At 41.2% G+C, this 16,179-nt stretch overlaps 1 protein-coding gene across 1 annotated transcript in view; it reads left to right on the top strand.

Annotated features, from left to right (window-relative positions):
- The first annotated feature begins 328 nt into the window (after positions 1 to 328).
- The window catches only part of shank3a (SH3 and multiple ankyrin repeat domains 3a), a 151,833-nt gene continuing 135,982 nt past the window's right edge, over positions 329 to 16,179 (top strand). Inside the window, exons 1-2 of the mRNA XM_079345521.1 lie at positions 329 to 978; positions 11,671 to 12,122. Of these exons, the coding sequence (XP_079201647.1) occupies positions 11,823 to 12,122 (300 nt within the window). The 5' untranslated portion in view covers positions 329 to 978; positions 11,671 to 11,822. The remainder of the gene's footprint in view (positions 979 to 11,670; positions 12,123 to 16,179) is intronic.

Consider the following 16,179-nt stretch of genomic DNA (forward strand, 5'->3'; position numbering starts at 1 on the left):
GTTCCATGTTCAATAAAGGGTGGACCACTGACGTATTTGGGATCCAACATTGGTGTTGTCGCTTGAGCCAAATCCACCAACTACTTCTTTCATCAGATCTGATGGTCTTCTACAGAGCTTGACCGTGGATTCAAAGCTCCTTCAGCAGTCTGATGGTAGACGATGCGACAAATCCCATTCAACTGGATAGACTTTGGTGTTACAGCCATGCTGCGTTGCTTCTGCTTCTAGCTCTGCATAGTGCAGCTTCTTCAACTCATAGGCCTCCTCCTCAGAGTTCTCCCATGGAAATGTGAGCAGTATGTAAGCAGTCTTCTATGAAGGAGACCAGAACACCAAGTCTGGCCTGAGGTTGGTGGTTCAAGGTATTTAAGGTGCAAACATTAGTTGTTTGCTAATGTACACCAGCATCCCTCCAGTCACGGGCCTTGCATAGGTGTCCTTCTTCTGATCTGGTGGAAAGATGTTTGGTGTTAACTGTCCTTTTCAGACAAAGGTTGTTGCCCTTAGAGGGGTTGCTTGTTCTCGGAGGTAAGGAGTTGGTCGCACACCGTCTGTTCTCGAGGGCTGATGCCCGGCTTTCTAGTGCCTGATTATGCCACCAGGTGAGGCTGGTCTTACAGCCTACCGTGATGTGTTTGAGGGTCGCTAGAGTTGGGCAGAGGGCACAGCTTGGATCCTCGCATACCACTGATGGAGGTTCTTTGGTGATGGAAGCACGTCATATGTCGCTCTGATGATGAAGCCGACCTTACTTGCTTCCATTTCCCATAGTTCTTTCCAGCTGATGTTCCTCCTCTTTACACCTTCCCACTGCATCCATTGTCCCTATTTGGCAAGAGAAACCACCTTTGCACTTCTTGCGGCCTCCTCCTGTCACCGCACCACAAATGTCCACAAATGTCCTCCACTCTGATGTCCTCCTCTTCCCTGCTGGATTTGCCCCACAATGTTGTTGTGCCTCAGTGCTTTATAATTGTAATAATATAAATGTTTTTTTTTATTTATAACACACTTTATATTTGAAGCAAATTTCAAAGTGGAGAAAAGATGAATCAGAAAGACTACCGTAAATTCCGTACTATTGAGCGCACCTGGATATAAGCCGCACCGGCTAAAAATAAGTAAATAAATGTATTTGTACATATATAAGCCGCACTTGATTATAAGCCGCAGGTGTCCACGCTATAACAAGAGCTATTTACACAGACGTAGGCTACCGGTAACATCCGCAAATAATGTAGCGTCCGTACGGACGTTAAAGGACGACGAGAGCGTTCAAATAATAACTTAATAACCCGATCACTGTCGGCCGTGACCACGCCGTTTACAGCAGAGAGCAACACATAACTTGCCGTAACAATCCAACTCTCTCCCCCAGCGTTCTCTCATACAGCCACTCAACACGTTCTCGCTGTTGCATTCACTGACTCTCCACACAATCGGAATTATGAACACATTATCAACTACTGACTTTACAACATGAACCGTTACAATACGAAGCCTAGCCGACGGTGTCTGTAACACGGCTGATGAAAAAGATGACCGTAATATATTTCACAAGAAAAAGTCCATCCATTCACTGCCTCAGAATGACTTCATTACTCACTTCCTCAGTCTCTGTTGTCGCTGTCAGTGTCATCTTAACGTGCAGCAGCTCTGTTAGCTTCTTTGACAGCCAGGTCGATCGCCTTTAACTTGAAAGCTGCATCATATGTATTTTTCCGTGTGTTTTCCATCATGAGGGTGCGTGCATGAAGCGCAAAATGACTGATATTAAGATCCGACGTGACGAGGTCAAATGTTTTTGCGGCAGAAGCTCATTGTCCCCCATAAAAAAATCCATGCATTAGCCGCACCGGAGTAGAAGCCGCAGTGCTCGAAGTGTGAGAAAAAAGTAGCGGCTTATAGTCCGGAATTTACGGTAGTTTGTTTGTCGGTGTTCTAATACATTCTGATAGTTACTTAGATTGTGGCTGCTGTGTTTTTTTAAAGGTTCATTTTGGGGCTTTTTAGCCTGTAATGGATAGGATGGTGGATAGAGTCGGAAAGTGGGGAGAGACATGCGGGAAAGTTTCCGCGGGTCGGACGTGAACCCGGGTCGCCTGCACGAGGACCGTAGCCTTGATATTTGGGAGCGCGCGCAGTGCCACTGCGGCTCCGGCTCCCCCATGGCTACTGTGTTGGTTTAATCTTGAAATGGTTACATGGTCAGAATCCCAAGGATAGCTTTCTAGAGATGTATAACATGAGTGATCTATTAAACAGTGGGTGTAAAATTACCATTATAATACTCATCTAAAGATGCATTTTATTTATTTATTTATGGTACTTAATATTTAAGCCTATCATGACGGCTTTTGTAAGTGTTCCTGTTAATGTTAACAGTTCAGCTTAAAGAGTCTCTCAACAGAATGTTCTGTGCTATGCTTTTATTTTGTATTTCAAACAGTCTTACACTAAGTGTGTGTTTTATTTCCTGTATAGATTTAAAAACATGCTATTTTGAAAAATAAATTGCAGTTATGACAGTAACTTAAAAAACCCCAAACAAACAAGTTAAACATTTGTCACTTGGATCATTTGTTCTTATGGCATCGTTAACACAAACTTTTCAAAAACAAGTTGTATTTTTTTGATGATGTAATTAAATGTCCTGCTGATGCGTTTAACGGAGCACACATGTTTATAGCTTTACATAGCATACAGTACAAAGCACCCGGCACTTATTATAATCACTAAAAACAGTAAAGTCACTGCCAGAGCATAACTTCAGTGATTACCAAATAAAACTGGTGAAAACACTTATAACCCAACTGTGCAGGCCTACGTCTAAATCTCTAACCTCCTTAAATATTTCATCTCAATCATGGAGAAAGATTGTTGATGATGTATGTTGTTGAAAAGAAAGTAGCTTTATTCTTCTAAATCTTTAAAAACATGTCATGATTAGTTCCAGATAGTGATCATCACCACTCTCCTGCTGGTATTATGTAACATCACAACAACAGCACTTCTTGGCAAACAAGAAAGTTGTCTTTGTGGAACTCCAGTATTGTGTGCCTCAGTCTGAGCCACTTGAATCGCCCATTTACAAATCCAGAGCTGTGAACAAAAATAGGGTTAGGGTATATTATATTATTATATAAAGATATTTCGTTGTTGTTGCAATTGTCCAAAAAAAACAACAAGAAAAAAACAAACAAAAACAAAATGTTTGATTAAAATTGCTCACTTCAACTTTAATGTTCTGCTTCATGATCTCAAATAAATCCAACTCAGTTCTGTTTTTTTTTATACTTTTCCAGTTTGAAAAAAATAACCCCCAAACACCAAGAATGAATACAAATCTGTTGAAACCGCCTTCGGTGCTGTGGAATTTTGTTTGTTAACAGGCACACTCGTGATTCCCCGGTGTAGCATATATTTGATAGCATTATTTTGAGCCTGGCACTGTGACATCCTTGACCTCCCCAGCATCACCAGCCTGCTTTTTGAGTGCTGTGCTTTGTGAAGAGATAATACTGTGCATGGTATGAACCAGGTCTTAATTGGATGGTAGGCTTTATGAAGGTCTCCCTGGAGAGCCCCATTGATTATTAATAGGCAGGCTGCATCAAAGAGCCAACTGCCACTCCAGCAAAAACCCTGGAAACACAAAGATCAACAGTTACTGCACATCCACAACTTCCTGCTGTTGTTGAGAGGGAATTTATGAACAGGCAGATAGTGAAAGAAAGCGCTAGAACCTTGGGAGAACAAGAGAAGCAATAGCTGTGAAGATAAGAGGAGGGCAGTGAGATTGCCAGAATATCCAGGGCCACATTGATAACCCATGGCCTCTCCACTCTCATCATTTGTTCTGCTTTGTCTTTGGTGTATGTTCAAACTTTGGCTAGTTAAAACTATATGTTGTGTCTATATTGTCTGTATATTGTATCATTTATTTAAATTGTTTGTCAGCCCCAGTGATACATTGCACAGTATCATACCAAGTAACTGTAAAATGGCTGTGTCCTCAAATGCACTTTGCAGTATAGCCAAAAAAGGAAATGCAATGGGTTTTCCATAACATTAAAGTGTCTCCCTCTGTCAGTTCGTCACATTTCCAGTCCTGTCAGCGGGGGAGACGGATTGAAAAGCCATCATAAAGAAGCTTGCCAAGCAGGATTTGTAGCCCACCAACCAAATCGAATGTAATATAAAAATTGATCAATTAAAATGGCATAACATTATGATTACCCAGCTGTGAGCCGAGGAATATTGTCCTTTTCATCTATGTCACCTACGTGTGTCTATGTGAGGGGAAAAAACAGGGGGCACTTCTGCGTGCTGTGTCAGCCATGCAAAGTGGATAGAGACGGTGGCTGTGCGATGTGATGCAGCTACTGTATAGTATTGATTCCAAATGCTTTTAGCCTTCCATATGGGGCCTCTGCATGTGGCCTCGGGGCTCATGATTGTTTACAATGAGTGGTTAATCTGGACATTCCTAACTTCCCTCGAAACTTGGGGAATATATGGCATTGTGCTGTGTGAGCAAAGCAGCCTAAGGCATACCTATGCAATAATCCTGCTGTTTAATCAGAAGCTTGATATGCCACACCTGTCAGGTGGATGGATTATCTTGGCAGGGAAGTGTTCACTTATTCAGATTGAAACAAACTTGTGAACTAAATGTGAGATGAATCAGCCTTTTGTGTACATAGAAAAAGTCTTTGATCTTTGACTTCAGCTCATGGAGAATTGAAGCACAAACAAAAATGCTGCATTTATATTTTTGTGTTTAGCGATTAGGGCTGGGTGACCTCAAATCAATATCACCATTAATTGAACATTTTACTTGGTTTACTTGGCTTACTTATGATTAAAGGCAGGGTTGGTAATTTTCATAAACTGGCATGATTTTGAAAGTAGCATCCTCTCCGTTTTCACCCACCCCCTGCCCTCTGTGCTCTTAAAAAAGCCCCGCCCCTCACTTACAAGCACTAGCGCCATTGGTCAAGAACCGGATTTGAGCTCATGCTTTATGTGCTCTTGTGCATGTATTGGAAAGAGAGGCTTGATTGGTTTATAAAACGTGGCCGACATTGGTTCGAAGTTTAAGAACTACAGATGATATTTTTCATTTCTTTTTCAGAACACATGAAATATTAATAACTGTTAGGACCGAAAGACAATTTCAACCAAAATCTTAAAAAGTGTATTTGGAAAAAAATTACCCACCCTGCCTTTAATGAATGATTATTTCATTCAACTAATTTAACTACTAAAGCCGATTTTTAATGAAAGAGTGCATATCTGATGAACTATGTTTTGGTTATTTATGGAATATTTGCAATTTTTTTTAACATTTTCTGAACATTTTGCAACTGAAATCATCACTTGAAATGAAAACAACAGATTTTAGTTTGAAAGTACAAATAACAGATATGTAATGTTCACCTTAGTAAGAAGACAGCAGTGTTGCAAAAGTATTTTGTTGACATTCGAAATGTTCTTTTTTGATTAAGGATCAGAGACGTCTTCCATACACACAATGACTATAAATCCTGCCTGCTGGGCTTTTGGATGAAGGCTGCAGGGTTCAGCCAGGCCAAACAAATCCACCATTCTCTTGGTCAGAATCCACCAGGAGACAGTTAGGAGCTGTAAGCATAGCTAAATGATGCCAAAGGCATAGTGCCAACTAGTTAACAATCAACATCTGCCATAATATTGGAGCTTAGAGAGCAGTCGCCTCCTTTTCTGACAAGTAATTAGTCTCCTTTTACTCAAGTTAAAAAGAAGGTACTCAGTACTTCAAGACTATTTGAAATGATGTTAATGTTAACTTTTCCCTGAGTAGATTAATAGACCTGTAACTTTACATTTAATTAAGTAGAATTTAAACTCGGTAACTGTGATTTTTACTTTAGAACAGTGTTCTTGTAATCTTTCCTCTCATGTTAATTCTGACTGGAGAAAGTACTTGGTGAAGGTGGGCAAGATGAAAAAAAACATCATATCACAATTTTTATGGCATAATCACAATTTTATAACATTTTTTTTCACCCTGATCTTCAAGATTAATTTAGAAGTTACTGAAGGGTCTGAAGGTCTCTCATCAGAAATGTCTTTCCCTCGATTTGATCAATATTTATCCACAATTTGAAGGTTTTCTGCACCACTTTAAAATCATGATTTAGCAATGAGTCCTCTTTTTGTGTTCATCAGTTCAACATTTTCATGCAGTGATTCATTCATTTCAAAACATGTAGACTTCAAGTTCTTTGTTTTTAATAAGCCCTGCAGGATTCCTAAAATTGGCTCTGCAGACTTGAGTTTTGTTTAGTGTATGTAGTATGTTCTCAAACATGATACAGAGTGTGTTCATTCTGTGACACATGGTCCAAATAAGTTTTACTAAAAGAAGAGTTCATTCATTGAAGGGGTGGGACATCATTGATTGACAGAAAAACAGTCACCATGGTTACTCATTCTCACCTTGTCTGCTGCACACTGAACAACAGGAGTCAGTTGCAGACTGACATGTTATCACAACAGGTGAATTTCGAGAGGAGAGGCGTCTTAGACTTACAACAAAGAGAGAGCTGAAAACACAGACAGTAACATTTTAAACACCTGGTTTTATCTCCCATCATTTACTATCTTTCTGAGCTCTGCTCTATCCAACTCTCAAGAGACTGTGAATGTCTGTCCGGCTCTTGAAAAGAGTTTGTTGTGTCGCTATCCGAGATGTAAACGTTACTGTTCAAACTATGTAGATGTTTCTTACACTGTGTCGGTTTAAAAAAATATCAAAGCATTTGCATAAAACCGTGATTGAGTTGATTTTACGGACTAACTGTTAGATTTCGTTTTTATTATGAGGAGGAGACGCATCTGTGTGAGAATAAACACCTGAGCCCAGATCTATGATTTGGCAACACATTCCAATCCTTCACGATCCAAGATCTTTATATCGCACACCACTAGTACTATGGACATAACCTATACCCTTCCAGTTCCTCCAGAGATTTCTAATCTTGCCCTAAACATTCACTGAACAGTTTCCTCTCCTAAGAGACTAATCAATTGTTGTGTAAGGGGACCCTCTGAAAGTCCCACACAGTATTGGCTTCTCTTAATGGTCCATCGGTGTTTCAGTCTGCCTGGTAAATGTTTGCACTTTAAAAAAACACAATCCTGTCCCTGCCTTCCCCTGATGCAGAAAAGGCCTCACTACTTTTGTATCTACCTAAGAGTGGATGAGATTAGAGAGCTACGCACACTTCAATGCAGTACAAATGATAATTAACCTTAACATATTATTCTCATCCAGAAAAATTCCATTCGTCAATGTAACGTAACACACAGTACATAAACCTTCATATGTTGATGTCCTCCCTCTGGTAACGAGAGTAATGATTCTAATCAGTTCTCTAAACTAAGGAGAAGTTATACCAATATATACCTTTATTTGTCTTTATTGATTGGCTGTAGTTGCTCTCTCATCATGGTTTGCGAACAAATTGTTGCTAGTTGACTCAAAAAGACACTAGGAGCTGACCAGGATAAGAATCTCGCCACAGATTAAGAACCCGGACATCCAAATACAAAGAGATTACTTTGTGCTAATAGGCCTAATCAGCAAAGTGTGAAATCACTTCACAAGTGCTCAACTGTAACAGACATTCATTCATATTATACCTGGTGAGCGAAAAAAAAAAAAAAAAGAACCTGTTGAACACAGGTAGAGCAGAACTTCATAGCAAACAGCTAAAATCACTTATTGATGGGTATTACCAATGAATTACCTTCATTCAGATCAATGAAAAAGAGGTAAACTGTGTATCTATGCCTGTGTGTTTCTGCATAAAGGTGGCCCCAGGTGACTTCAGTTTGTGAGTGGCCGTGACATTTGCTTTACCAGGTGTAGAGGAGCGTGACGCAAACTCTGATGGGGTCTGTGAACAGTTATCACATTTACTCCAGCCCACGGGGCTGTGTGGCTGGTTTGTCAAAGCTGACTGTATGTAGTGCTTTCCCTCCCTCTCTCATATCCTCACACCCGCTCTCCCACCTTCCTTTTCTGTTGTCTCTCTACCGACCACACTTTTTCTTCCACGCTTCTGTTCCTTTTTTTTTTCTCAGCCCACTGACTGTCTCAGCCACATCCTCCCGTCCCCTCTCTGCTTCACGCTACTTCTGGCAACTGCTTACCTTTATCTTTCCTCCTCCCTCTGCCCCAGCCTCCTTTTTTGCTGGTGAGGGAGTATTAGAGTGGAGCAGGTAGTGCTGGCTGGTGGCAAGCAGTGAATTTTCTTGGTCTGTTTGTTAATGTCCGCGTGTATGACTCTATGGCAGGTCTTTTTACATACAGTACAGACTCTGTATGGGCATGAATTATTCACTTTGTTTTCACTGGGCTGCAGCATGAGAGATGGGATGAGAAGGGGTGGGGTGAAAGAGATCTGAGCAGAGGAGAGAAGAGGCAGTTGCTTTAAGTGGACGCATTCGAGCTTACCTCCTTAAAATTCTAGTCCACTCTCTTAATGTTCCCAAGCAATTGAAGTTGGACTAAGAATGTGTACATCATAATAACCCAAAGGCTCACTCAGAGCTCCCAAATGTTTTTAATTTTTCTCTACTGGTCCCTCTTTAACATGCATAAGTTATTATTACACCACAGTATACTAAATCAGTGATTGCATGTGCAGGTGCATTGAGACACAAAATAAAGACAGTAAGGCTGCTATGAATGATGATGTTGCTTTGTGATCCATTGATTGTATTTTTTTTTTCTGGACAGATAACTAAACGTTTACTCAGTTTATGCCATTTGTAGAAGTATAGCTGGAAAAATAATACAGTTAAAAGTGGGTGTTTGGAAAAATAATACACACAAACGTAAAAAAAAAGACAGAATTAAGAGGAAGGCTGCAAATTAGATTCACGTCATTATTTTAAATTCTGTCTGAAGGGTAAATAATAGTTATGGCCATGGCCTCTATCCTCACATTTAATAAGTTCAAACAATGTTTTATATTTTCACTCGTGGGTTGTGGATAACTGTAGCACTTAAATGATGATAAAAATGCTCCAGATATTGCCGACGTCCGACTAATCCTTTTAGCTGACCAATTGTTTTGATTGCGGTTGCGGAATTACACACCTATCACAGAGGGGTGATATGCTTCATCTGAAAGGCTTTCAGTCTCACTGAAGTTTTGGAAGTGTGAACGCTGCAATGCTGAAAAAAATGTAGGCTGAAAGAGTTTTAATCAGCTGAATAATAAAAGTGTTTTGCAGACTAACCCTTTATCTGCTTTACCCTGTCTTTTTCTCTCACCATTTGTTAACCAGATTACTTGTTCGCTGAATGTAGATCTCTTCAAGTGCTGTTGCCCACACAGTTTATCCTCATATGATGCAAGTAGGGTGAAATCCCTCATTGGCCCTGCCCCAGCTAGCTATGGGAATCATTGCTATTGGAGAGCGAGTCGTCTGAGGTCCCATTGCCCATCTCCCCGAACTGAATCCTTCTAATTGTTCCATAGTTATTCACTGTGCGGTTCATTTTCTGAAATGGTTTTGGATATGTGCCATTTTTAAATTAAAGTGTTCCATTGTGGATGTGGACATAAGAAAATACACCATTCAAACTCCTATAATTGTCAATAATTTTTCTGCAACAGCAAAAAAATATCATTGTAAGGAGATGTTAGTAATCTTTTTAATCATTTGTTATAGTGCATCTGGGCTTGAACTTTAAGGTCACAAAATCGCTTTATTAAATGTGAATATGGAGCTAAGCTACAAGACCCAGGTTATTATTATCTTTTTTTTCTGGCCCTGAAGACCTGACAGTCTAAAGTCCCATACAGGTAGAGTGATTTGCTAAATCCTCTAATGTATTCGGGCTACCTGCCATGCTCTTTCCCCAATGCTAATGGGATTACTGACTGTAGAGTGCCCAGTGCTGGTAAAGCGCTCACATGCAAGCTTCCATGCTGCAGGGAAACACTGAGTTCACCTTTTCGCTTGAGAAATATGACATGCTGGCCATGTTTAATGGGAAAAAAATGTGACTTAGAATGATTTTGTTAGTTCAATTTTATTATTATTATTTTTTTACAACTTGAACTTCTCTGCAGGAATCACATGCTTTTCTGATATAATGAGGTGGTGTTTTGTCTCAAACTATCATCACAAGAAATCCAGCGAGACACACTGAAACGGATAAGAGGAAGATCCCCTTGCAGTCTGTCAAACTCATTTTGCCCCTCGCTTTAATCAAACACAGTCGTACCATGTGTTGACTCATAACGTGAAGCATGAAACCTTTTCTTTGTGTTTGCAGGCTTTCACATAAGCCTCCTCCATACCTTATCTTTCCAAGTTTAAAGATGGCATAAATCTGTGCATGTGTGTGTCAGGGAGTGCCCACATTATCTTTTGTTACAGCAGCTTCAGAGCTTTCATCACTTGATTTCCTCTCAAGTGGTAGCTTTATATTCCACAGACTGAGAAAATGCTGTCCTGGGGGGCTTTCGGGTCAGCTTGAACAATGATGGCACTGAGAACACAATGGAGCATAGCACTGACTTAAGATCACAATTAATAATTTAGGGACGCAAATGTTTAATGACACATTTCCCCTGCATGAGAAACTCATGGTGTTTGAAGCTTGTAATGCAAGATCCTTTCAGTACTAGCCTTACACTACACAGAGGTCATGTACCAGTCGCCTCTGATAAACATTTCAACCGGTGTCATGAGTTCTGAGTTCAATCCAGAGTGACAGCATGTAGCGAATAAGCCAATACCTGAAGCATTTTTGTGGCTCAACATGAAAACAATGACAGTTAGAGAATATAAAATTGCTTTGGGTGTTTTTTTTAAAACTTTTAGATGGAAATGAAGGTCAGATAGACTTTATTTGTTTAGTCCTTAATCACTGCCCCAGTCTCAAAGCTGGACATGGCTTGCATGAAAATAAATTAGAACCCCAAACCCTATGGAGTGACCCTGAACGAGAAAAAAATCCAATGAATCCAATGAAAGCCCCTCCTTCCTTAACGGCAGTGGGTTTTATTGATGTGTCACCATGTTTACCAGGGAGCCATTTGATCAGCAACACCCCCCACAGATAGATAAAATGAAGCATGAAGGCCAAATCCTGCCCAGCATTGATCTGAACAAACAATCCTTGCCTCTGCCCGTCCTGATGTCACCACAGTTTTAGCACACTACAGCAAAAGCGACAGTGTGTTACAGCTACAGTCACACGCCATGAGGGTCGCAACATCATATGTACACAGTTAGTCTTTACTTTGCAATTGAGCTCTGAGCTTTTTTTTTTTTTTTTTTTTTTACAGTTGATGAATCAAGCAGACAGAAGAAGGTTTAATGTCAAAGAAAAGTAAAAATGATTACTAACAACACATTAGCTTGGTGTATAATGCTCTAGTCCAACACAATTCAAAAGCTCCCAACAGTTGCTGATTAATCCTCTCCCTCTTTTGTGTTTTTTATTTCAATAATTTTATTCTAATCCAAGACCAAATGTGCCCAAGTAACCCTACTTATCTTCTGTCTTTGTTATTTCCCCTCCATCTCTCTGTAATCTCCTATCTCCCCCTTCCCTTCCCTGCCTCTGTCTCCCTCCCTCTTTTTCTCTCCCAGGCGAGTGATGCACGCTTTCAGCCGTGTGTGCTTGTAGTGTGAGCTGGAGTCAACGGTGTGAGTGTGTGCGCCCGCGTGTGTGTCTGGAGAGAGAGAGAGAGAGAGAGCGAACGAGAGAGAAAGAGACACAGAAGGAGCCCCTAACACGGAGCATGCCTCTGCGTTCGGCAGCCGGCAAACATGAGCCACCCAGCCCTCCACGGCAGGACCAGCAGCAGCAGCAGCACACACACACATACACACACCCTTACACACACGCAGCAAACGGCAGCCAGGGGGGCAGCACTGACAGCGGCAGCTCCCAGGAAGAGGACAGCGGCATTCCCATTCCTGTTGGTGTTCTGGCTTTCTGTCCCGGTGCAGAGTGGAGCCGTAGTGCAAGAGCACCCATGGAGGAACCTACAGGCAACACGGTGGTCATCCGCATTGGAATCCCAGACCTACAACAGACGGTAAGAGCTTGTGCTTTAGCCACTGCTGGAGAGAGGATAAAAGAGAGGGAAGCTGCCTCTCCCCCTTTCCTGTCTGAGTGGATGCTTTCTACCTCTCATATCTGCTTCATCAATTTATGTATTCCTCAGAAAACTGCCTGTTCCTACTCTTAAGTATCCTTTCAGTGTGAGATTCCTCTCTTTACCCTCTGATTTTATTTTGGTTAGTATGCACACTCAGAGGCTGTATTTACTTGCTGGCTCCCGGGGTTCCGCTCCCCCCCCCCCCCCCCCCCCCCCCCCCAGCCCAGCCCACTGATGTCTCGCTAATAAATCTACCTCTTCATTAACTGGGCTTCAGCTGACTTTGACAACTGGCCACTTAGGGTGAGAGTGGGAGAGGGAGGGACGGAGCGAAGAGGGAGAGAAAACGCAATAGGGACAAATAAGGCTATAAAAGGCATTTTTTCTCCTTTTTGTTTTTTGGGAACACACAAAGGCGAGATTCAAAATAGTTATCACCTGAACCGTGAAACTTTACCTCAACCTCTGTCTCTCTCTGTCTGCTGCTGCTTATTGCCCAAACAGAGTAAGAGTAAGAGAGCCGATCCTACATCCTACATTTGTTTCAATGATGAAGGAGTCAGTGTCCGTGGCCTCGGGAATAATGCAGAACCATTCACCAACTGTGACACAGAGCCTTTCTTCCATTCATATACTCTTTCTCAACACGCATCATTAACTGTCACCACATCCACATTATCACATGATCATACTGAAATGCATTTGGAACCAGGCAAAAGCCTGGATTCTTGAGAAGCTCATAACCTTCTTTTTCATGCTTTGCTAATTAGGGTCTACAAGGAGTCAGCAACAGCAATGCTGTCATGTTTGAGTGGATGCTTGTGCAGTGCATCCACAGTCATTCTTGAGGAATTCTTCCGGTGAAATGTATTTTAGATGTAGCAGAGGAAGGCATGGTATTCATTCAAATGATGTCAAACTTAAAGCAGTGCCTGGAACTGCAGAATAATGTATAGAAGAGGGTTTTATCAGTTTAGGCTTTAGAATGTAAAGAAGTGCCATCAACCCATTAAATTCCCAATACATCCCAGTGCCTGTCCTGTGAGTGATATAAGATGTCGCTGTTAGAGCATTTAGTTGCATCTTGATCATATCTTCTGTGCTCCTCCCTCCTCTTCAGCTCTCACATTTGCCATGTAGATAACCTCAGCTGAAGACTTCTTTTGAAACCTTTTACAGCTAGTCGCTCCACATTTTGCTCAGGTGGGTAGTTGGCTTGCCGATGGTTTCTCCTTTTGACTCTTTGTCCAGTCATTGATGGTGAATGCAGAAGCTTTTTTTGTGTGTGTTATTGCTGATTGGCTCATTGTTGTTGGCTGAAATGACCCATTGTATCTTAGCAATGCACCGGCACCTCATGCTTGGAATAGAGACAGGGAATAAAGGGGAACAGTTGAAAAGAAAGCTGAGTATTCCCCAAAGGTGCAGCAGAATAGCCTTTTGAGAACAAAAACATTTTTCTTTCAGTGGAGCTCAAGCAATTGAGCAGACACACACACACCTGCGCACACACTTATTTTCACGCTTTCAAATACATATCATATAGACACACAAAGTATGCATGCACACTGACACACATAAAACTCTGATGTGTGTACACTCACACACAAACATGCACACATGCCCACAGGTCCTAATCCTATTGCTTGAGGGACTTCTCTTAATGGGCTTATCTAGTTTAAAGATGCTCAGAGGATCATCAGTTTCATTTTCAAGAACTCACATTTAGTCCCATATTCTGACAAGAACACATACAGCGTGAGATGATGATAGACGGAAAGACAAACAGAGAGAAATCTAAAAATCTGACAAACAAACACAGAGGCAGATGACAGATGGCCAGACTCTGACAGTTTGAATCTTTTATGGAGCAGTCAAAAGTGACTTGTGTGTACTTTGAGTGAGCCGGAGATTACACTAGAATAGTCTGCCTGAAGAAGGATTACACACCTCCTGCTGCGTTTCAAGCCTGGATCAGCAAAATGAAGCATCATGCAAAAATCACACCAGCAATACTCTTACTTTCCAGCAGGGGAGAAGGTCGGGGCGAGGCCTCCCACAGAAGGAGTTAATCCTAGAAAAGCTTAATCCTTATCACTGTTTCTTAGCTGGCCTGTTAGTCTAATTGCCAACACTTTGCTAGCTGACTTTTATCTAGCTATAAGCTATCGTGTAATCTAAACATTCAGATATTTAGTTTAACAGAACTTAACAATGAAATCCTCAGTGATCGGGCTACACAATATGTTGGTCAACTATTGCAATGAGCATGTGTGCACGTGCAATGACTGTTATGTGGGATGTGCAGTGTCAAGTAACTAATTAGCTAATTAAGGATAAGGGATAAGGATAAACTTTATCCTACTACTTGATGCTACATCGTCATTACCCCTGATATTTAAGGAAATATGTCTGATGTTGTGAGGGCACATGCATGCTGTAAATATCTGAGCACTTTTCATGCAGCCTGTGTCACCTGCCTATATACATGACCCTACAAATACCCACTGTAGACACATAATGTTGGCAGCACCCTCAGAGCAGGCGGTGAGTTACGTAAGGCTGCCTTTTTGTGAGTTTTATCGACAGCACTTCTTCTACAGCTGGCAAAGTGGTGAGGGGTTTAAGGGAACAAAGAGTAGTGGGTAAAATGTCATGTCTTGCCAAAAATTGGACATTTCTTGGAAAAGTTTGATGACTTTTGGATATGAACTTTTTCTGTTAAAAGTGAGGAAACATACACCTGTAAACATTTTTTGGAAAATGAGTTGTACTGATTTAGTGTAGAAAAAAAAGGACATTTACATTGCACTCTGTGAAAACAAATGTATCCGCATAGAATATAGTAAAGTAAAGGGACACGTCAGACAAGGAGAACAATCAATAGATTAAGCTCACAGAGAAAATCCAAATATAGCAGACAAAACCATTGGCACGAACAGATCTTCTCAGGTGTGTTGTTCGAGGCACTTACTAGTTGAGCAGTTTCATTTTCAACAAGCTTGAGGCAAGGGAGAGACTTTAACAATAGATATGTGTAAACACATATTTGTAATTACAGTAAAATCCAGTGTATAAGAGGCACTTTTAATACCTTTTCTTGTCATCTCAAAACTTGGATGTATCTTATACACTGGTACAATTAATTTACCTGTATAAAATGCTGGCACATCTGCCATCATAACAGCGGGGGCAGTAGCCACCATCACACTGCGCGCGACCTGACGTGAGTAAAAATGAATCCCAATTCATTGTGTATTGACAGCTGATTGCATGATGTGCTTGGAATACAGAAAACGGTGGTACGGTGGTATATTTTTTCCATAAAAAAGCCTTATTAAGTTCTCTTTTGATTGATTGAAAGAGTCCTATATCAAAGTTAAAGAGTGACCAGCGGTGTCAGGCAGTGCAACTCAAGCTCGGGCTCTGTGCTGAACAACTTTCACTGCAGAGAGCTCAACTACGTACTGCTGCCAGTAGGAGTGCACTCCTAAAAGTGAAAACAGACGCAGCTAAAAGAGCGACAGAACTGCACAGAAACACATTGTTGATGTTACTGAACACAATAGAAGTCGTCACGCGGGAAGACAGTTTAAACGTTATTTTCTCTCTGAGACCTTTGAAACAGGATGCGTCTTTATATTTCAGATATTAGGCCCTGTGTCCACCTAGCGTTTTTCCAGCAGAAAAGTGCTGGCTATGCGCTCAGTCCTGTCTCTATGACAACTGTTTGTTGACAACAGTCAACAGTCAGTAACTGTATAAACGATACGGGTCCTTTACTTTTTACTGCATGTTTTATTATATTTAAGATTGTTTGTTCCCTTTACTATGAGCATCAATCAGAATATTCTCGCCCTCCTACTTTGTCTGGATGATGAGCTTTGTAATGACGGCCCTGCTGTCATGACTCCAATCAGACATCGAGTGAGGAGGATATGGGTACAACACGATCCGTAAGAAACAACAATACAGGGAATCTCTCCGCCTTGTC

Source organism: Symphodus melops, assembly GCF_947650265.1.
Source record: "Symphodus melops genome assembly, chromosome: 6".
NCBI classification, from domain to species: Eukaryota; Metazoa; Chordata; class Actinopteri; order Labriformes; family Labridae; genus Symphodus; species Symphodus melops.